General features: G+C 42.3%; 1 protein-coding gene across 1 annotated transcript; it reads right to left on the reverse strand.

The window, feature by feature from the left end:
• Positions 1 to 16,115: 16,115 nt before the first annotated feature.
• LOC148116275 (vomeronasal type-2 receptor 26-like) lies at positions 16,116 to 22,320 on the reverse strand. Its single transcript, XM_087883579.1, has 6 exons — positions 22,267 to 22,320; positions 20,523 to 21,383; positions 18,759 to 18,977; positions 18,464 to 18,590; positions 16,957 to 17,433; positions 16,116 to 16,174 (listed from the first exon to the last, which is right to left on the reverse strand). The coding sequence occupies exons 1-6, from the start codon at positions 22,318 to 22,320 to the stop codon at positions 16,116 to 16,118; spliced, it is 1,797 nt and encodes a 598-aa protein (XP_087739705.1).
• Between the last annotated feature and the right edge of the window lie 1,367 nt (positions 22,321 to 23,687).

Here is a 23,687-nt window from a genome sequence, read left to right on the forward strand (position 1 = left end):
AATGGATTACATGATGACTTGTTCATTGTTAAATAGAGTGGATGATTTTCTCTTGTTTAATGAATTTACAACAGCAGATGCTTAAAACTGGTTATTTGGTTAGCCAAATTTCTGGGTATTTTGATATATAGAGACTGTGATACGTTGTCTAAGGACACAAATCATTTGCAACAAATGTTCCATAGATTATAGATACCTACTGATTGTGAATATGTATTTGAAAAATAATACATCAAACACCAAGATAGTTGTGATTGACATTGAAATGGAGTGAAGAAATTAAAATAAGTGCTTGTCAGAGAACCCCAGAACCTCTTTCTTTTTCCAAATGATCATCTGGATCAATTCACACCTTAACAACAGGTATACAAACACTTATAAGGTGTGCAAGTGGATATAAAAACATGGCAGATAATCTGTTGTATGCCTTGATGAAAAATCAAAGATGAGATTGAGACTGAGGAAGTGAGGTTGGAAGGAGCCAATGAGAATCTCTCAAACGAATCTGATAAAAAGAGAACTATTATGTGGTGTGCATGTTTTTTGGAAGCAATGGAGGTCTGCAAAGAGGGGAAAGTATGGAGAGTTATAGGGGATGATGTTGCCATTTGGATCCATTAGGCAGGTGTATTCCTCAAAGTATAGATTTAGTAGGCATGTTGTATAGGCATATCTGGGGAAAACCCAAATCTGAAAGTTCCGGATCAATGGGAAATGATTTGGAATAAAAACTATATGTTAACAAAATTGGCAGTCTATAAAGAAAATCAATATAAAATGCTCTATTGTTGGCATCTAGTGCCAGCAAGACTGGCTAAAATATACCCAAACCTAAGCCCCAAATGCTGGAAATGCAATTATCATCAAGGTACCTTCTTTCACGCCTGGTGGACATGTCCCGAAGCGAGGAAGTATTGGATCAAAATACAACATTGGTTACAAGACCTAACAAACTGCAAAACTGAGTTAATTCCGGATACATTTTTCCTGGATATACTAAAAACCAAATATTCCAAAGAAATAAGATACTTGATTTTACATATACTTACCGCAACAAGAATCACATTTGCACAATATTGGAAAGAACATAATTTACCACCAGAGGGACTGATTAGTCAAAAAGTATTTGAATGTGCCGAAATGAACAAATTAACGTTAGAATTAAGAGAAAAAGACAATTCAGAATACTGTGCGATGTGGGGAAAATGGTATAGGTGGACAGATAAAAGAAACAAAAATAAGTAATATTTATATGAAAGTTGAAGAGGTATTTACATGTATTGTATACAATGTGCTGATTATATGAACTGTTAATCCAGTTTCTATAATTAATGACACTGTCTGTTTGAACATGTATTAGTGTTTGGGAAAAGGAAAATTTACAATAAAAAACAATAAAATAATTTGTGTGTCATGATAGAGTATACAGTAAGGATGGAGAAAAAGAGTTGAACAATTATAAGGTGTGCAAATGGATATAAAAATATGGTGCATAATCTGTTGTGAGTGTTGATGAAAAATCAAACATGGCTAAGGGGAGACCAAGGAAGTCAAGGTTGGAAGCAGCCAATGAGAATCTCTCAAACGAATCTGATAAAAAGAGAACTATTATGTGGTGTGTGTGTGTTTTGGAAGCAACAGGGGTCTTTAAGGACTCTTGATTTCAGATGGAGCCCACTGTGATCCCTGTGCTTATGTGCGTGGGGGTAGGGCACATTGAATTATGGGTGTGGGCATGTACATGTGCGACCCTCACACGCTCCTCCTGCTTTTGGCATGTGACAGCAAAAAGGTTGGCCATCACTGCCATATATATTAAAAAATAGGCAGAATGATCACTGAAAACTGTCACTGATAAGAAAACCTGCTGGACTAGATGGGGTATTAAGCAGTCAGTCAGAATAGAGCTGGAAGGGAGCTTGGAGGTCTTCTAGTCCAACCCCCTACTCAAGCAATTTGAGGCAAGTGGCTGTCCAGTCTCTTCTTAAAAACCTCCAGTGATGAAGCGCCTTACAACTTCTCAAAACTCCAGATTCCCTGAAAGAGGATCGGTTGGTTGATTTAAAAATATCTTTGAGGGATATTAGGCATCAAAAAATGAGGTGACAGTTTGCACTCAGGTCCATCTTTTGAATGATAAAAGACCCAGCACGATAAAAATGCAAAAAGAATTTGACAACCTTTTGAAGTCGGTTCACTTCGATTGCATCCTGCCATAAAAGGAGGGGGGGGAGGGAGGAGAGTAAGGGGATATCGGGGGGGTGGAGGGTTGGTGGTGACAGGAGGCACCAGAAATGCCAGCATGAAACAAGGCCTGGCAGATCCAAGGACCCCAAGCGTGAGAACAGAATGTGAATTAATCAAGGGGAGAAGCAACCTGGAATTAAGGAGAACCTTCCTAAGAGTGAGGACAATTAACCAGTGGAACTGCTTTCCTTCAGAAGTTGTGGGTGCTTCATCATGGGAGGTTTTTAAGAAGAGACTGGACAGTCACCTGTCTGAAATGGTATAGGGTTTCTTGCTTGAGCAGGGGGTTGGACTAGAAGACCTCCAAGGTCCCTTCCAGATCTTTTATTCTGTTAGTTAAGCAGCTCCCATCCTATTCTCTTCCAACAGCACTCCTCCAACAGTTGTAGAACTCAGCAGCAGTAGCCTTACATTAATTTATTCTTTACCTTACTTAATTTGATTACTAAACTCTTGTCAGTTTGGCACCGAAGGAAGTTTCCTCACTTCCTTTCCTGCATTTGCTCATTGCACAAAGTAATGGATCGTTTCTTGGATAATAGCACAAGCTCAACATTAGGTCTCAGCTCCAGGGCATTTTTGGATATACGGTTTGTTTCCAGAGTTTCCTCACCCATCTGCTTCCTGTGGTTTTTGAGCAAAGAGGCCACGTTATGAAACGCCGATTTTCTCTCCTTGCAAGAACTGCTAATTTCATCATTTTCAGCCGGACCGATCTGCAAATATTGAGCCTCCCTGTAGACCTGCAGACTTTTGCAAATGGTCCTGTCTCTTAAAGTTGTCGATTCCTTTTACAGCCAATCCTTGATTTGCAACAGTTTATTTAGTGACAGTTACATAACATAACATAACATAACATAACATAACATAACATAACATAACATAACATAACATAACATAACATAACATAACATAACATAACATAACGGTAACAGAGTTGGAAGGGGCCCTGGAGGTCATCTAGTCCAACCCCCTGCTCACACAAAGTTAGACTATTGAATATAGAATAACAGAGTGGGAAGGGATCTTGGAGGTCTTCTAGTCCAACCCCTTGCTTAGGGAGGAAACCCTACACCACTTCAGGCAAATGGTTATCCAATCTCTTCTTAAAAACTTCCAGTGTTGGAGCATTCACAACTTCTGGAGGCAAGTTGTTCCACTGATTAATTGTTTTAACTGTCAGGAAATTTCTCCTTAGTTCTAGGTTGCTTCTCTCCTTGATTAGTTTCCACCCATTGCTTCTTGTCCTGCCCTCTGGTGCTTTGGAGAATAGCTTGACTCCCTCTTCTTTGGGGCAGCCCCTGAGATAGTAGTTTTGGAAGTTTTTAAGAAGAGGTTGGACAACCATTTGCCTGAAGTGGTGTAGGGTTTCCTGCCTAAGCAGGGGGTTGGACTAGAAGACCTCCAAGGTCCCTTCCAACTCTGTTATTCTATTTCTATTTCTAAATCGGTAACCCATTTTAAACCTTACTGAATTGAGCAGATTATTCCCAAAGTCAAAGTGTTTTCATTTATAAAGAGCAGAGTTAGATATATTATGGCAAATAGGTAAATAAACAAACAAATCATTAAAGTGCAGCTGGGGCTGAATAAGCCAAATGCTATCAATCACGAAAAAAGAACCTTACTCTCTATATTAAAGAATGGCTTTTGAAAAAAACTTTTTAAAAATATTGAAATTCAACCAATGGCTATGGCAATGCTGTATGCTCTACTTTGCAGGAGATTTGCATGATACTTTATTTTATTTTATTTATTTATTTATTTGATCAAATTTGTATACCGCCCTACTCCCGAAGGACTCAGGGCGGTGAACAGGCAAAAAATAAAACACATAGATACAAAAGTTAAGAGCAGAATTAAAACCAAATTAAATATTTGAGCCCAAGACAATTTAAAACATCCCAAAAATTTAGAACAAATTTAAATTTTCAATTTAAATTTAAAAATTAAAAAAAATTAAAAGGGGGGGAAAGGTCAGGCCAGGCCTGCCTGGTGGAATAAAAAGGTCTTAAGAGCACGGCGGAAAGAGCGCAGATCCGGGATCCTCCGTATCTCCGCGGGGAGCTCGTTCCAGATAGAACTTTTAGAATTTTTAAAGCTAGAAATATCTCAATCCTTGATGTTAAGACAAGACTTGGAATACTGCATATGGTTTTGGTCACAACGATGTAGAAAAAGATGTTGACACTCTGGAAAGAGTGCAGAGAAGAGCAACAAAGATGATTAGGGGACTGGAGGCTAAAACATATGAAGAAGGGTTGCTGGAATTGGGTATGAAAAAAAAGGACTCAGGTGACATGATAGCAGTGTTCTGATATCTCAGGGGCTGCCCCAAAGAAGAGGGAGTCAAGCTATTCTCCAAAGCTCCTGAGGGTAGAACAAGAAACAAGGAAACTAATCAAGGAGAGAAGCAACCTAGAACTAAAGAGAAATTTCCTGACAGTTAGAACAATTAACCAGTGGAACAACTTTCCTCCAGAAGTTGTGAATGCTCCAACACTGGAAGTTTTTAAGAAGATGTTGGATAACCACTTGTCTGGAATGGTATAGGATGTCCTGTCTTACCAGTGGGTTGGACTAGAAGTTCTACAAGTCTCTTCCAACTCTGTTATTCTGATGCCTTTTAGTTTTATTCATTAATATTGACAATCTGAGCTTCCAAAGGTCTGAAAACATGTCTTTGATTTTTCTTCTGAATTAAAACTAGAGAATCCAATATTATATAGGGCAAGAAGGAGGGAGTGGAAAACCAATGTATTGGTTCATTATTATATTTATGTTCAGTCTGAGTCAGGAGGAAAAACAGCTATACCATGCTCATCAAGTGAATATACTTATTCTTAGCATGGAAAAAAAACAAATGAAATGAGACAAATGGCAGAGAAAGGCAAAACTGCTTAACTCATACTTTGCACACTTTTTTCTTTAAACAAATAAAAAAAAACAGTCCAATCTATCACTTTAAATGCCTTGGTAACACCACCCTAGGAATATTGCATCCAGTTTTGGTTGCCCCAATGTAGGAAAAAAATGTTGTGATTCTAGAAAGAGTGTAGAGAAGAGCAACAAAGATGATAAGGGACTGGAAGCTAAAACATATAAAGAAGAAGAATAGAATAGAATAACAGAGTTGGGAGGGATAATGTGACAAAATTGGCGGGCCAGAAAAAATGCTAATTTACTTGGACTTCAGTAAGGCATTTGATAAAGTAGACTACAATCTGCTACTTGATAAGATAAAAATGGTGATGGCACAGTAGTTAAAATGCAATGCTGTAAGCTATTAGTTCTGACTGCCGGCTGCCTGCAGGTCAGCAGTTAGATTCTCACTGGCTCAAGGTTGATTCAGCCTTCCATCCTTCTGAAGTCAGTAAAATGTGGACCCAGATTGTTGAGGGCAATATGCTGACTGTAAACTGCTTAGAGAGGGCTGTAAAGCACTGTGAAGTGGTGTATAAGTAAATGCTAGTACTAAGAGAGAGAGGGAGGAAGGAAGGAAGGAAGGAAGGAAGGAAGGAAGGAAGGAAGGAAGGAAGGAAGGAAGGAAGGAAAGAAAGAAAGAAAGAAGGAAGGGCCATGGTGATGCAGTGATTAGAATGCAGTATTGCAGGCTAATTCTGTTGACTGCCAACTGCAAGCAGTTTGATCCTGACTGACTCAAGGTTGACTCAGCCTTCAATCCTTCTGAGGTGCGTAAAATGAGGACCCAAATTGTTGGGGGCAATAGGTTGACTCTATAAACCACTTAGAGAGAGCTGTAAAGCATTGTGAAATAGTACATAAGTCTAAGTGCTATTGCTAGTGCTGTTGCTATCACCACCAGGTGGATTTATTTGGGAGTATTACAAGGAGGAACAGACTCCTCTGGTGAGATGAAACTGCCTGAAGCCACAGGACATCTGCATTGGTAGTGGTATCTTGGAACTAGAAATGTATGTCAATATCAAAGTAGCTTTACTCATCAATTACTTCTCTCCTCTTTTCCTTTTCATAGGGAATGCCGGTTCCCAGTGCCGGAAGAAAGGAGGATTCTGCATGCCCTTTCCCTGTAATCGAGGCTATACCAACATTGGAAAACTGAATTGCTTGAGAAAAGTGTGCTGTTTTCCGTAAGAAAAAAGTTCCCTAATAGAAATGCCACAGTTGTAAATTTGTCAAGAGATCCAGGCAGTTCAAATAAGTATAAAGATTTATTGCAAGCTTAGGCTCTCTACAAGAATCTGACCAGAGGTAGTATTTAGCCAGTTTTGACAGGTTCTGCTGAACTGGTAGCAGAAATTTTTAGTAGTTCAGAGAACCAGCAAATACCACCTCTGGCTGGCCCCACCCCCAATCAATTTTCTGCCTCCCAAATCCCATCTGATCGAGCCTCAGAGTCTCAGTTGATCGAGCCTCAACTGATTGGCTGAGTCTTCTTTTGTTGCCCTGCACAGGAGAATGGAGCTGGAAAGCAGGTTAGTGGGGTGGGGAGGGAATGGGGATTTTGCAGTAACCTTTCCCCAGGAGTGGGGTCGGAATGGAGATTTTGCAGTATCCTTCCCCTGGAGTGGGAAGGGAATAGGGATTTTGCAGTATCCTTCCCCTGCCACGCCCACCAAGCCACATCCACCAAGCCAAGCCAAGCCATGCCATGCCATGCCCACCAAGCCACACCCACAGAACCGGTAGTAAAAAAAATTGAGTCCCACCACTGAATCTGATCAACTAACAGTCAAGGGAAATGGGCAGGAGATAAGGAAGTCATTCAAGGGGGGCTTAGATTGCTTGCAGGCACATAGGAACCGGTGATTTATGACCTGTTGACCCCTCCCTTGAGCTCAGCCTGGTCATCTTTACTTTACTTTTATTTTTATTTGATTTATATACTGCCCTACTCCCGAAGGACTCAGGGAGGTGCACAGCCAACAATAAAATACATACATACAAAATTTAAAAAGCAGAAATAAAATTGAATTAAATAGTTTTGGCCCAGACAGATTAAAACCCCAATCAATTTAAAACAAATTTAAACATTTGAATATATAAAAATACTAAAAAATATTAAAAATTAAAAAAATTTTAAAAAGAGGGAGAAAATTAGGCCAGGCCCGCCTGGTGAAATAAAAAGGTCTTTAAAGCGCGGCGGAAGGTGCACAAATCCGGGATCCTCCGTATCTCTGGGGGGAACTCGTTCCAGATAGTAGGTGCCCCCACAGAGAAGGCTCTCCCCCTGGGGGCCGCCAGTCGACATTGTTTGGCCGACGGCACCCAGAGGAGCCCCTCTCTATGAGAGCGTACCAGCCGGTGGGAGGCTATTGGTGGTAGTAGGCAGTCCCGCAAGTACCCAGGTCCTGAGCCATGGAGCGCTTTAAAGGTGGTAACCAAAACCTTGAAGCGCACCTGGAAGACCACCGGGAGCCAATGCAGCTCACGCAGGAGGGGTGTTACATGGGAACGCCATGTCGCTCCCATTACCACCCGCGGAGCCGCACTCTGCGCCAGTTGGAGCCTCTGGGTGCTCCTCAAGGGGAGCCCCATGTAGAGAGCGTTACAATAGTCCAGGCGGGAGGTGATGACAAGAGTGGTATAATGTGCCTGATATTTTTTGTATTTACAATGCATTGCAAGACACAGACATGGACATGAAGTGGGTTTCCAGAAAAGCTCTGTATAGAAAGGAAAGGAGGAGAGAATAGGTATTGGGGTTCAGGGTGCAGAAGAAACATTGATCTCACTTCAACCAACAAATTGTTTTATCTCATTTCTTAGACGCTTCTTAGAAGAATAATGCCATCTCCATCTACTGTCCGGCATGTCTTCAAGATCTGGCCAATGACCTGAGATCACTGCTTGCTATTGCTTTATCTCCCTTTGTATAAATCCAAATTGCTATCTATCGGAAGCTAAAACATGTATGCATTGAAGTAAAGTTTGACAACCTTTCCTTGAAATATAGCTAAGTGAGCATTGCAGTTGTTGTGTGATTATTTTAACAGGGGCTTGGGGCAGTATATTCATGGCACTACATTACTCTTTCTCTCTTTGTGTGTGTGTGTGTGTGTGTGTGTGTGTGTGTAGATGGGTGCTCACACAATCAATCAGAATTAAGCTGGAAGGGACCTTGGTGGTCTTCTGCTCCAACCAGCGGTGGGTTCCTCCCGGTTCAGCCCAGTTCGGCCAAGCCGGTAGCAGTGATGATATGACGTCACCGAACCGGTTCTCTTTGTTCGGGAGCTGGGCCCTCCCCCACACACACATTATTCTTACCTTTTATTTGGCCCTGCCCCCAATCTATTTGCTGCCTCCCGAGTCCCAACTGATCGGCTAGAAGGAAAAAAAACTGTTTAAACTCTTGCCCTGGGGCTTCAAAGGGCCGCCCTACAGCTGATCAATGTTAAAAGGCAGTGTGGTGGTAGACCGGTGCCTCCAAAAACAAATGAGTAGGCCGGTGCCTCCAAGAACAAATGAGTAGACCGGTGCCTCCAAAAACAAATGAGTAGACTGGTGCCTCCATAAACAAATGGGTAGACCAGTGCCTCCAAAAACAAATGAGTAGACCAGTGCCTCCAAAAACAAATGAGTAGACCGGTGCCTCCAAAAACAAATGAGTAGACCGGTGCCTCCATAAACAAATGGGAAGACCGGTGCCTCCAAAAACAAATGAGTAGACTGGTGCCTCCATAAACAAATGAGTAGACTGGTGCCTCCAAAAACAAATGAGTAGACCAGTGCCTCCATAAACAAATGGATAGACTGGTGCCTCCAAAAACAAATGAGTAGACCAGTGCCTCCAAAAACAAATGAGTAGACCGGTGCCTCCAAAAACAAATGAGTAGACCGGTGCCTCCATAAACAAATGGATAGACTGGTGCCTCCAAAAACAAATGAGTAGACCGGTGCCTCCAAAAACAAATGGGTAGACTGGTACAGCTCTTTATTTATTTTATTTTTATTTTATTTTATTGGATTTCTATACCGCCCTACTCCTGAAGGACTCAGGTCGGTGAACAGCCACAGAATAAAACACATAAATACAAAAATTTAAAATAGAATAAAAACAAATTAAATAATTTGGCTGAGACAAATTTAAAATACCCCATAATTTAAAAACAAATTAAAATTTACATTTAAAAAGGGAAGAAGATTTAGGCCAGGCCAGCTTGATGAAATAAAAAAGTATTAAGCACGTGACGGAAGGTGCGCAGATCCGGGATCCTCCGTATCTCCGGTGGGAGCTCGTTCCAGATCGTAGGTGCCCCCACAGAGAAGGGTCTCCCCCTGGGGGCCGCCAGTCAACATTGTTTGGCCGACGGTACCCGGAGGAGCCCCTCTCTATGGGAGCGTACGGTCCATGGGAGGCTATTGGTGGTAGCAGGCGGTCCCATAAATAACCAGGTCCTAAGCCATGGAGCGCTTTAAAGGTGATAACCAGAACCTTGAAGTGCACTCGGAAGACCACCGGGAGCCAGTGCAGCTCGCGCAGGAGAGGTGTTAAGCAGTTAAAAGCCTGGTAGACCAGTACCTCTGCTAAATCCTAAAGAATTGTCACATGACCATCAAACCACACCCACAAAATAAGCCATGCCCACAGAACTAGTAGTAAAAAAAATTTAGAACTAACCCTGGCTCCAACGCATGGCTCAAGCAGGAGACCCTAGACCAGGGGAGTGAAACTCAAGCCTCACGGTAGCATCACGTGACGTATCAGGACTTTCCCCCACTTTGCTAAACCAGGCCTGGGCGTGGCCAGCATGCGGCGCATCCGGCCCATGGGCCAGGAGATTGACAGCCCTTCCCTAGATCAGTTCAGACTGTCCAGTCTCTTCTTATAACCCCCCAGTGATGAAGCATCCACAACTTTTGGTGTCAAGCTGTTCCACTGGTCAATTGTCCTCATTGTTAGGAAGTTTCTCCTTAGTTCCAGTTTTGTTTTTTTTTTAATTTGATTTATATGCCGCCCTTTTCCAGAGACTCAGGGCGGCTTACAATGCGTTAAGCAATAGCCTTCATCCTTTTGTATATTTATACAAAGTCAGGTTATTGCCCCCACAAACTGGGTCCTCATTTCACCTACCTTAGAAAGGATGGAAGGCTGAGTCAACCTTGAGCCTGGCAAGATTCGAACCTGCAGTAATTGCAGGCATCTGGTCTTAATAACCAGCTTAATAACAGGGTGACTTAGACCACTGTATTACCAAGGCTCTTTGGTAGGTTGCTTCTCTCCTTTAGTTTCCATCCACTGTTTCTTGTCCTTCCTTCAGGTGCTTTGGAGAACAAGTTGATCCCCTTTTCTTTTCCGGCAGCCCCTCAAATACACAAGTATCTGGGGTTTTTTTTACATTTCAATGTGAAAGATTGAAATGTAATATTAATCACATTTATTTTTATTAATCTGTTATTTATTTATTAAAAATGGAGATTTATTAATCACAGATAAATTAAAAAGCCATTTAAAAATGCAAATACAAACATAAATACAAATATAAATGTATCTATATTTTAAATGCCTTTTTAGCACTTGTATTTGTATGTCCCAAAGGTGCTTTTTTTCAAGAGGCAACTTGACTTTCTGGTTTTTCTTTGAAGACATTTCACTTCTCATCCAAGAAGCTTCTTCAAAGCACCTTTTTGGGACAACTATGACCTGGATGACTAAGAATCTCCATAGATATTTGTATTTGTACCGTATTTGCATCTGCATTTGAAATGGCTTTTTAAGTGATCTGTGATTAATAAATCTCCCATTTATTAATAAATTAATAAATAAAAGAATAAAAATAAATGTGATGAATAAATGTTATGTTATTATCTTATTACCAATGTAAGCCGTCAACCAATTGTTTACATCCATCCATCCATCTGGCCTGCATCAATAAACATATAATGTTCAGACCATAGGAAATGATAATTCCACTCGATGATTCAGGGGTTGGACCCCACCCAAAATACATAACATAAAATGGATGTTGTGGCCCTGGGTGACCAATCTGTTGTGGTCCGCAGGTGGCCTGTGGAGCTGCAACAGAGTTGGAGAGTGAGGAGGCTGGGGAGGAACATGGGCCAGTCCTGGAGTCTGGGGAACGCTTGGACAAGGGCTCTGCATTGGAGGCAGAGAGGGGACCAGGGCCATCTGGGAGGTAAGTGCTGCCTCCATAGCCTCCGAAATCTGACATCAGCAAGGCAGAAGAACAGTGTGAGCCTGTTCCCAGTGCGCGCATGCGCAGAGCTGCCAGAAGGCAAGAACAATTAAGGAAAAAAAGGGGCCACTCAGGAGTAAGGCTTGGAGATGATTGGCCCCTCCCGTAAGACATAAAAGAGGAGCAAACGGACGTGAGCCTTTGCAGGAAGCAATTAGTTCATATAGTCAATTCAAGCTCTGAGAAGTCCTGTTTGACTCTGTGCTCCGTTTGGCCTTGCCAAAACTAATTGACAATTAGGTCTGTGGCAGCGTTTCAAGGGAAATAAAGGTGGGTGCTTATCAACATTACCCTGAACGACTGTGTCAACTTGAGCAGACATCTGTCGGAATCTTCACAGAGTGTTTGTGAATTATTATGGGCTGTGAATGACCATAATTCACAACTGTGTCAATAAAAGAGTTTTTTTGAGACTAAGATTGTGATTTATGCTTTCTGAGGAAGCCTAGGTCAGAACACAATCATGCATCCCAATCTGAGGGTATTCGAAGAGCAGATGGCAGCCATGGCTAGGAGGGCCTTATATGTGGTACACCAGTTGCAGCCCTATCTGGACTAGGACGCCTTGTTCACAGTAACTCATTCCCTTGTAAACTCTAGGTTAGACTACTGTAATGCTCCCCATGTGGGGCTATCCCTGAAGACCCTTCGGAAACTTCATGGGGTGCAGAACACCTGTTGCAGGTAGTAAATGGTGCCGAATACACAGCACATATGACACCACTTCTGTGTGAGTTGCATTGGTGCAATTAAAGGTGCTGTTGGTTACTTTTAAATCTCTGCATGGCTTGGGACTGGGGCAAAATTCAGCCGGTTCATACCGGTTCAGGTGAACCTACCTGTCTCAGCTCTATGCTGTTCTATTCAGGCATGTGCGGAAGGCGCTTGAGTGAGTAAAGCACATGTGTGGAAGGCCGGGCGCATGTGCGAAAGGCGAGCTAGCACGAAATGAGTGCGCGCACGTGGGGCGAACCTTTTCACCTTTTTCCAAGGGTCTCTACTCCTCCAATCTGAGCAGAATTTGCTCAAAGAAATCCTGGAATCCAAAACAAAATAGACCAGCCTCTACTTTATTTGCTTCTAGGTAACACAAACCTTCCTACAGTTGATATCAACAACGGCTCAATGTTAAATTTTATCAGTATATTACCAGAAAAAAAAAATTCAGGGGAAAATTCCCACCAATAATGAAATCACGAGGCCCCTGATAACCCTCCAGTATTTGCAAAGGGTTCCACACTAAACATGTGGTTTGCATCACCTTATGATGATCACCTTATGACAGCCGTGGCCAGGGGGGGCTTTTTATCAGGTTTGCCTGATCCGCCAGTTGCGGCCCTTTCTGGACCGCGATGCCTTGCGCACAGTCACTCACACCCTTGTCACCTCCCGACTGGACTACTGCAATGCTTTCTACATAGGGCTCCCCTTGAAAAGCACCCAGAGGCTCCAACTGGTCCAGAATGCGGCCGCGTGGGTGGTTATGGGCGCAACTCGTTGTGCCCGCGTGACACCCCTCCTGCGCGAGCTGCACTGGCTCCCAGTGGTCTTCCGGGTGCGATCAAGGTGTTGGTTACCACCTTTAAAGCGCTCCATGGCATTGGACCTAGATACCTTCGAGACCGTCTTCTGCCACCAGTAGCCTCCCACCGGCCAGTTCGCTCCCACAGAGAGGGTCTCCTCAGGGTGCCATCGGCCAAGTTATGTCGGCTGGCGACACCCAGGGGGAGGGCCTTCTCTGTGGGAGCCTCTGCCCTTTGGAATGAACTGCCCCCAGAAATACGTAAGATCTCTGATCTCCGTGTGTTTCACTGTGCCCTCAAAACCATGTTGTTCCGCCAGGCGGGGCTATCAATGTCAAGATTTTAATTGATTTTAAATGGGATTTTAAATTTGGGGTTTTATAAATTGGGCCTATTATTTAATAATTTTAATTATTTTTAAATTTTGTCTGTCTTTGTGTTTTTAATTAGGCTGTACACCACCCTGAGTCCTTCGGGAGAAGGGCGGTATAGAAATAAAATTAATAAATAAAAATAAATAAATAAATTATGAGTTGTTGAAGGCGGGAGCCAAAAGAGAAGCAACAGGGGAGACAGCCTATTCATTATTCTCACCTACCTTCCTAGACCAAAAATCATTTTTTCCTTAGAAATTGTTCCCAGGAAATCTCACCACAGCTCCAGGAGAAAATAAGCAAGCTGAACTATGGAGATGGCCTTGGGGGATTTATTGTCAACTATATTTTTGCTTACATGCTTTGAGTTGCCACCAAAGTGAAAATTGAGGCCAATTGAATGTCATTGATTGCAAAGAAATTACCTCTTTGCAAGACAAGCTAAGTTGACATATCCAGCCCCATTGGGAGAATTCAGAACTTTATTTCTTTTAAGCAGGTTTTATCTTGGAAGACTTTTGTCGGTGGAGATCCACAGAGGATAGATTAAATTGTTTCAGCTTCTACCCTCAAAAAGACACTATAGGACTCTGCAAACCAGAACAACTAGACACAAGGACAGTTTTTTCCCAAATGTCATCACTCTGCTTAACAACTAATTCCCACAACCCTGTCAAATAATTTACTAAGACTGTATTACTGTTATTCTTCTCATCCTTCCTATTACTATCTCCTCCCACTTATGACTTTAACCTTGTTGCTTCTATCTTTACAATTTACATTGTTTTATTTAGTTTCCTAGTATGATTTGATTGCTTATTAGTAACCTATGACTATTACTAAGTGTTGTATCTTATGATTCTTTAGGAATGTATTTTATTTCCTCTCTTTTTTCTCTCTCTGTTTTCCTTTTATGTACACTGAGAGCATATGCACCAAAGACAAATTCCTTTTGTGTCCAATTACACTTGGCCAATAAAGAATTCCATTCCATTCTATTTTATTAAGAATCACTGTTCTTGTGATATTTGCATGGAAGAATAACATCCTATCCACTTAGCAATACTTCACTTCGTACACCAGAAGGGGAAAAAACATATGAAGTTTTCATCAAAGAGAAAGAAGGGTCTAGAGGAAAAAAAGAGACACAGCCAATCCAATGTTGGGATGTTGTGAGGCCAAGTCTTTATTTGCTGCCCATTAATAAAGTGGGGGAAAATCCCAGAGACAGAGAAGATTGAAAGACTGACCTGAGTGAAAACACTATTGTGTTAATATACTATTGTATATTAACTCTTTTATTCACTAAACATGAAACTCAGTCAACTGAACGTTTTAAAAATGCACAACAGATATCATTGACTGGCACTGATGGTTGATACAGGTTGTTGCCAGCATCCTAGGTATCAACCAAGTATTTTCTCATTGTAGATTAATATTATTGTACAGAAGAAGAAGAAGAAGAAGAAGAAGAAGAAGAAGAAGAAGAAGAAGAAGAAGAAGAAGAAGAAGAAGAAGAAGAAGAAGAAGAAGAAGAAGAAGAAGAAGAAGAAGAAGAAGAAGAAGAAGAAGAAGAAGTATAACTGTCATATTAGACAGTACATCTATCAAGACTCTAGAAAGAGTGCAGGGAAGAGTATCCTTCCCCCAGGAATGGGGTGGGAATGGAGATTTTGCAGTATCCACTCCCCTGGAGTGGGGTGGGAATGGAGATTTTGCAGGATCCTTCCCCTGCCATACCCACCAAGCCATGCCCACAAGCTACACCACACCCACCAAGGCATGCCCACAGAACCAGTAGTAAAAAAAAAAAAAATTGGATTTCACCACTGGAACAGAGGTTTAGTCTTTCAAACTTTTGGATTCATGCTGATGCCCATCCTCAGGGAACTTCTCTCTCTCCAGACTGTGTGAAAACTGGGCTGTTCCATGCAGAGTATATATGTAGTGCCTTCTTGTGTGCAGCTTCTAGTTGTTAATCGGGGTGCTGATGGCCAGCTGTTAAGCCATTGCTTGTTGTTTCCTTGTGTTGCTGTGCCCTCGGCTCCTAAGTACCCAATAATCAGCACTCCTGTTGAATGATAAGGGGTCCATTTCCCAGAATTCAATCATTTTCCTAACTATTTTTGTCCCTGCTTGGCCAACAATCTTAGTAGCTGCAAAATTGAATGTATGTCCTTGTCCATTGCAATGTGTAAAGGTAAAGGTAAAGGTTCCCCTTGCACATATGTGCTAGTCATTCCCGACTCTAGGGGGCAGTGCTCATCTCCGTTTCAAAGCCAAAGAGTCAGCATTGTCTGAAGATGTCTCCGTGGTCATGTGGCTGGCATGACTCAACGCCAAAGGTGCACGGAACGCTGTTACCTTCTCAGCAAAGGTGGTCCCTATTTTTTTTAATATTTTATCTTGATTAAAAGACAAAACAAAAACAGTAAACACAAATATGACAATACAATATACACAACAAATAAACATATATCAAGTCTTACGACTTGTATTTTAGATATTCACATCAGTAAACTATATTCCTCTATATATACCTCTACACCTTTACATATATAACAATATCTTAAATTCCCTTTTTGATTTATTGTTTTCTTTTTTTGGTACTTAGATGGTCCCTATTTTTCTACTTGCATTTTTTAACCTGCTTTCGAACTGCTAGATTGGCAGAAGCTGGGACAAGTAACAGGAGCTCACCCAGTTATGCGGCGCTAGGGATTTGAACTGCTGAACAGCCAACATTTTGATTGACAAGCTCAGCGTCTTAGCCACTGAGCCACCGCACCCCCTTATTGCAATGTGAGGTTACCATAAATATTCTCCTCATTGGATGAGCAATCCTCACAGCCTGTAATGGGAATTATTGACACATCTTATGATAAGAGTTAAGAATATCAGCTCAGTTGCTTATGGTAAGAAGAACTGCAAATGACAAAAATGTTAATGCAACATTACGAAGCACAATAATTAAAGATTGATTGATTCAGGATAAAAAGGAGGGAAATTTAAGGCTAGAGTTTTTTTCTGATATTTTTGTTTATATGTTTGAATGAAATCAAAAGGCTTCTTTCAGACCTTTTTAAATAGAGTCAGCAAAAACAGGAAAACCTCAATGTCACTTTTATCTAGGATGTGCTTGTTGGGTCTGGACATAATTGGAATAGAAACGTCTACATTAATCTGTACAGATATAATTTCATTTTCTTATTTTCTACTTAATTTTCCCCATGAGGTGACTTCTGTTGTTCAGATCTGGCCTCAGCACTATAACGTAGCATTTGGGGAGAAAGATACAACTCAGCAGACCAGCCGCAGAGGCCAAGATGGAGAAGATCTCCACGGCCACCATGGACCTCCCTTTGGTGCTCAGATAGCTGGGGAGAAAGGAGACCCAGACACTGCAAAAGACCAGCATGCTAAAAGTAATGAACTTGGCTTCATTAAAACTGTCTGGTAGTTTCCTGGCCAGAAAAGCCACTATGAAGCTGATGAGACTCAGGAAACCCATGTAGCTCAGAACAGCATAAAACATGGCGGTTGAACCTTCATTGCATTCCAACACGATTTCTCCCTTCACAGAATGAAAGTCCAAATTAGTAAATGGGGGGGAGATTGCCAGCCAGGAGGCACAAAGAGCTGTTTGCACGAGGGGACAGGCCAGGACTAACACCAGCTGCTTCCCCAAGAGTTTTCTTGCCCTGTTTCCTGGTTTAGTAGCCATGAAGGCCACAACTACAGTCAGAGTTTTTGCCAAAACAGATGAAATGGCAGTGGAGAAGACGATGCCGAAAGTGGTTTGTCGGAGGAGACAGGTGAGGTTCCTTGGCTTCCCGATGAAGAGGAAGGAGCAGAGGAAGCAGAGCAGGAGGGAGACCAAGAGGATGTAGGTGAGGTTACGGTTGTTGGCCTTGATGATGGGTGTGTTGCAGTGTTTGATGAAGGCTGCCAATACGAGGATTGTGGCCAAAGAGAAGAAAAGAGCTAGGGAAACTAAAATGAAGCCGAGTGTATCCACATAGGAGAGAAAGTTCATGGTCTTGGGAATGCACAGGACGTGGTTCTTGTTTGGCTGTTGGTCTTCTGGGCAGGGGCTGCACTGAGCCGCATCTGGAAGAACAGGCACCAGCTGACATTAGACAGAGAACCAGGGATTATCCTTGAGGGGAACTGTTTTCCCAATGAAAGAACTGAAATGCCCCATGTTCCTCATCTCTTTACTTCTGCTGCACACAACACAGAAGGATCCAATGGAATGAGTCTCAGAAGATGTCATAGCATCTACTAACCTCTCAAGGAGACTTAATTAATCTATTTGTTTTATTTTATTTATCACATTTTGAAATGCCCATCTCTCACACTGAGGGACTCTGGGCAGTGTTCAAGAAAATATTAAAAAAAAAAAAACAGTATATAAAATTTAAAAATAAATAAGAGTCAAGAATGATTATAAACGTTAAAAATTAATTCTGGACTGCTTTCAAACCCCTAGCCTGCCCCATGGTTACATGCTTCTCTGTGCTCCCCATGGAAGGCTGCAGAACTCTGGAAGGTCAGGAGAGTTGGGGTTAAACCCACCTCTTCAGAGAGACTGGTACCAATAAAGGGTACCACATCACACTTATGTCCGGGTTCACATTGCACTTATGTCAGAAGCACTGAAGTATTTCCAGGTTGAAAGGATTATCTGGTGACATCACTGTTGCCCTGGGGATACCCCATTTGGCAGGAGTTGGAGTGAAAGACAAGAGCTCACCCATGGCATCACTTGGGTCTAGAACATAAGCTTGCTGCTTGTCAACCCAGTGTCCTAACCACATGTCCCACCATACTCCAGATCAAAATTGAAATGAGGGGGTCCTGGGTGCTCTCTGATCTTGGTTGTTTTCTTGCAGACCTTTCATTACCAAAAATAGCTAACATCATCATTGCTAAGAGCTGTGGTGGCACAGTGGTTAGAATGCAGTATTCTAAGTAAGAATGCAGTAAGAATCCAAGGAGCCTCTGGATTGACTCACTGCTCACTTTTCATGTTGATTTGCTCAACGGAGTTGCCACCTCATAGTCTCTCTCACACCCTCCCCAGGCAGCCATGCCAGACCTCCTCATTCCTGCTGGAGGGTGTCCTGAAGCAACTTGCCTGTTTGATTAGAAATGGTCCCTTCTGGGCAAGAAACACATCCGTAGCAACAAGAGTGCTTCTCCTCTGCAACTTTTCTGGCTTGTCCTGGAATGCAGTGCTTCACACATCGTGAGAAAGGCTTTGTCTGAAAGGAGAGAGTTTAGGAGAGGTTGAGGGAAAAACATTCAACTTGGCTTCAGGATCTGCATAAAAGGAGCCCCGCTCTTCCCTTCATGGAATAGAATTTTCATCACAACAATGTGGTCCTTCCTCTCAGCTTTCCTGAACCCTGGAAACAACATCTACTCCTCACCTGGTTGACCCACACAATGGCGTCAGGGTTGATGCTGAACCCTTCAGCTGAAGGAGCCTCCGGATTGGCCCATCCGACTTTCTGTCGAAGGATCGTCATATTTGCAAAGACGACCCAGTTGAGGATAACAAATCCTGCATATTTCATCCCAGTTTCTGAAAAGGAGACTTCCTCCCCAGCGGTGTTGTTGAAAAGGACCTTTCTCAAGAAGGCATGCATCTGGAATGGCAAAACAAGCAAAACAAGAAGTCCATGAAAGTAAAGAGACTTTATATAAAGAGATTTTTAAATTGCAATAACTGGAATAAATGTGTTTCTGTATTACAGAGATAAAAGCCAAAGAAGGTTGGCTGGTGATGACCAGAAGACATGTCTATGGAGATTCTCAATCATCCAAAGCTTCTTGGATAAGAAATGAAATATCTTCAAAGAAAAACAAGGAAGCCGGCCTGGCCTTAATTTTCTCCCCTGTTTTAAAATTCTTTTAAATCGAAATTTTAATCTGTTTTAAATTATTGGGATTTTTAATTGTCTCTGGCTAAATTATTTAATTTGGTTTTAATTATGTCTTTTAACTTTTGCATTTATGTATTTTATTTTGTGCCTGTTCACCACCCTGAGTCCTTCGGGAGTAGGGCGGTATATAAATCTAATAAAACAAACAAACAAAACAAGTCCAGTTGGCTCTTGAAAAAGCAACTTTGGAACACTGGAAGATATGCTTTTTTCCCCCAGTGGCCCCTGTTCAATGGAACACCCTCCCTTCAGAAATTAGAAAGATCCCAACCTTGTTACCCTTTCATAATGTCCTAAAACCCTGACTATGTTTCATATCTGGAGTGAATGTGTTAAGTACCCCATTTTCTGACTATATTGCTAACTTATTCCCATGTCTATTTAATCTGGATGCTTTTCTTGTTTTTCATGTTTTAAAATGTTTCCTGCATTTTTAATTGTAATGTATATTTTGAATTGTATGCCACCCAGAGTTATTGACTGAGATGAGGAAAGAAAAAAAAGGAAGGAAGGAAGGAAGAAGGAAGGAAAGAAAGAAAAAGAAAAGAGAGAAAGAAAAAGAGAAAGAAAAAAGAAAGAAGAGAAAGAAAAAGAAAGAGAGAGAGAGAGAAAGAAAGAAAGAAGGAAGGAAGGAAAGAAAGAAACAAAGAAGAGAGAGAGAAAAAAAGAGAAAAGAAAGAAAAAAGAGAGAGAAAGAAGAAGAGAGAGACAAAGAAAGAAAGAAGAAACAGAAGAGAGAGAGAAAAAGAAAAAGAGAGAAAGAAAGAAAAAAGAAAGAAAGAGAAAAAGAAAAAGAAAGAGAAAGAGAAAGAAAAAAGAAAGAGAGAAAGAAAGAAAAGGAAAGAAGAGAAAGAAAAAGAAAGAAGAAAAAGAGAAGAGAAAGAAAGAAGAGAGAGAAAGAAAAAGAAAGAGAGAAAGAAAGAAAGAAGGAAGGAAAGAAGGAAGGAAGGAAGGAAAGAAAGAAAGAAAATAATATTGATTGAACCATCGAAATACAGAAACGGGAATTTCAATGGAAAACTCAATCATGTCTACAGCAACTGGAATTACCAGTATTAAGGAAAAACAGTGTAGGAATGATTCTTGTTTTTCCAACTATGAATGCTCAAATAGAAATGGAATAAAAAAAAAATTGTATGAGATTTAAATAAAGGGGAAAAGTAGCCATTAGGGAAAAGAAAAGGTAATGGAGATCACAGGCAAAAGTTCATGAATCTTAAAGCTGTTTAAGAAGATCTGAAAAGTTACCTGCCAGGGCTTCACTGAGAGGTGAAGATGTGGCTTCTTTCTGCCCTTCTTCAATGCCCATTTTGATTCCAAAGTATATGCAGCATGTAATGCATGTGCCACAGAATAGGCAGCATTGTAGATGCTGTAGCTGAAACCGGTCATCTTTCCATCAAAGACGGAGGCCGGGAGGGTGTCCAGGTTCTCCTCCCCTGTGCAAATCCTTCGGCCATCAGGTGAGGACAGACCTGCCTTCAAAACCTGACAGTCAAATACAATTTCCCACCAGCTGGGCAGAAAGACGTCTCCGTGGGGTTCCTGTGGATTCAGAGCCCAGAGATAATCTTTGAATCCTGGCACTGGATTCGTATGGACTGTGAAAGACAAAGCGCCATGGACGGATTTTAGTTTCCCCCACTCATAGTGATAGCCAATAGCTGAAAATTCCCATTGGGTGGTCAGGATCCAGACCTTCCCACAAGAAGTGTGGTTCTCTTCTTCATAATAGGAGAGGGATATTATTAAACTTTGCAGTGTCGTTGCATCCCCTGAGATAATCACAACCTGAGCGTTACTATTCAAAATAGCCCAAAGCACAGTTATTTGATCTTGTTGCAAGTCGTTGAATATTGAGATTCGGTACAAGATGTATTCTACAAAATGTATGCAAATATCATTCTGGGCAAGGGTAGTGGTCAACAGTTGGAGAAAATATTCAATGTTCTCGGAGGTTGGAACAACAATCCCAATCCAGTTCCACTGGAAATAGAGAAGGAGCCGGACAATGGCTGCATTCTGTAAGTGATATTGAGGATCGATCTGGGAGAAGGTGGGGAACTGGCTCTTGTCGCTCAAAACAGGGTCACAGAAACGGTAACCTAGCTGAAAGGAAGGTGGAGATAGAGAGAGAAAAAAGAAGCTAATCAAGGAAAATGGTACCTGTATTTTTTGTTACTAAGTGTTGTGGCCTGTCGGCCGCCGGCCCCTCCAGAAGCTGAATTGGAGGAGGAGGAGATGTGGGAGTCAGAGGCAACATCAAGGCATCCTGAGAGCTCCAAGGGGGAAGAGGGAATGGAACTGGCAGAGAGAGAGAGAGAGAGAGAGAGAGAGAGAGAGAGAGAGAGAGGGAGGGAGAGAGAGAGAGATGAAACCTGGGCCGTCTGTTAGCCCTCAGATGGAGAGTCAACAGCTCCCAGGTCTGGAGGTGGCTGAAGAGGAAGAGGAGAAACATCTGGATCCAGTGCCTGATGTGTGGATGTGCAGAAAGCAGAGGAGAGGAGAGCAGCGGGAATCTATGGGCTGGTTCTTGGGACAGAAGAGCCACCGCTGCTAAGAAAGCCCCACACTAGCTCTGGGGATAAAAGGCAGGGGACAGAGGTGAATAGATGTGGCAGATAACTATTATTCTCCCTGCCAGATGGACTTGTTAGCCTGAGGTGAAAGAGAAACTTTTTGCTGGGGCTGGTGGTGCTCCTAATAAAGGAATCATTGCTTCAAGTACAGAGGGTTTGCCGTGTTTGGGGAACCAGGTCAGAGCACTAAGCTAAGACCATCTAGAAGGATTAGCAGCAGGGGTGAAATTCGACCACCTCGGCCCGCCTCAGCCGAGGCGGTAGGGATGATTTGAATCAGTTCGCCAAACCGAACTGATTCAAATCTCCTTCCCTGCAAGCTGCAAGCCTTCACATGTTGGCTTGAGGGGCTTCAACAGCAAAGTGAGCCATGCTCGCCCTCTCGATGCTGAAGCAAAAGCCGCTCATGTCACCGACGCTTCCCCAGCGCTGCCGCCATCCTGCTCGGCTCCCCGCCCAGACGTCATCCCTGTGCCGTGACCCTCTGCACATGCGCAGAAGGTTCTGCACATGCACAGAAGAGCCGTACAGGAGCATGGCATGCACACACATGTGCACGCACTCATCTCTGAGCCAGTAGCAAAGGTAAATGCATTTTACCCCCGATTATTAGTATATCCAATCTAGACCAAAGATGGGTTTCAGCAGGTTCTGACCAGTTCTGGAGAAACGGTAGCGGAAATTTTGAGTAGTTCGGAGAACCGGTAGTAAAAATAGGTCTTGTTGCTTCTTTGGCTGGGTGTCAACTCGCAAAGCATCCCTGGCCTGATCTCAAGTTTCCATAGGCCAGGGGGGATGGGAAACTGGTGAAACGGCATGGCAGCCAAAGACAGATGCACATTCCATGCTTATCTCTCTCAAGGCTGTATCGCAGGGTTACCCACAGCAGCCAGAGAGGAGTGACCTTTACAACCCGCAAAATTGCTCCGTTGGCAAATGTGATTGATGACACACCCTGGGCGGAGGGGGGAAACAAGGTCATAATTGGGGTGTAAATTACGTAGGGTCAGAGCTGGCTTCACTTGGGAATGTGCCAACATGAAGCTCCTAATAAATAACTGGATTTCTTTTGAAGCTTGGCTCGAGACTCATGATTTAATTAGGGCATCCGTGGGAACCCTGAAAGTGGGCTGTTTACAAAGAGCAGCAAGGAAAAACAACAAAGTTTACTGTGGCCAATAATGCAGCCTGAGCAGGACTACATGAAGGACCACACCAGAAATGGACATGCTCAAGTCAAAAGATTCAAACACCCTTCACTGCTCACGAATGTATCATCCAAAACAAGGAGGGGAAATTTACATATTAATAAATTATGTTTCTCAAAGAAGTTAATAGAGAGTAAACAATGTAGTTCATTTCAACTCTAGAATTAAAAAAAAATACTCAGTCTATTCAGTGAAAAATAATAATAAGGAATTTAGCAAAGTGATCTATGGAAACAAATATAATTAAAAATAGTGATGGTGAACACAACCAAAAACATTTTAAAGACTCTTTGGATTAAAATCAATAAATTGGAGGACTTCTAGTCCAACCCTCTGCTCAAGCAGGAGGCACTAGGACGTCGTGTGGAAACGTCACATGCTGAGCTCTGGAAAAGCCGAACTTCCGGGTTCTAGGGCACATACATGTCTGATGACCAGCTAGCATGCACAGAAGGTAAAAGAACACATTACTTCCTGGTTACAACCAGGAAGTAATGTCACCTGGCCAGGTGAGCAGAGCTATGCTCCGCCGTCGCTACCAGATCGCCAAATCACTGGCCAAAATTGCTACCAGATCGGGCGATTTGGTCCAATCCGGGAGTATTTCACCCCTGCTCTGAAGTCTG

Source organism: Pantherophis guttatus, chromosome 1 (genome assembly GCF_059756535.1).
Source record: "Pantherophis guttatus breed Tessera chromosome 1, ASM5975653v1, whole genome shotgun sequence".
Classification (NCBI taxonomy): Eukaryota; Metazoa; Chordata; class Lepidosauria; order Squamata; family Colubridae; genus Pantherophis; species Pantherophis guttatus.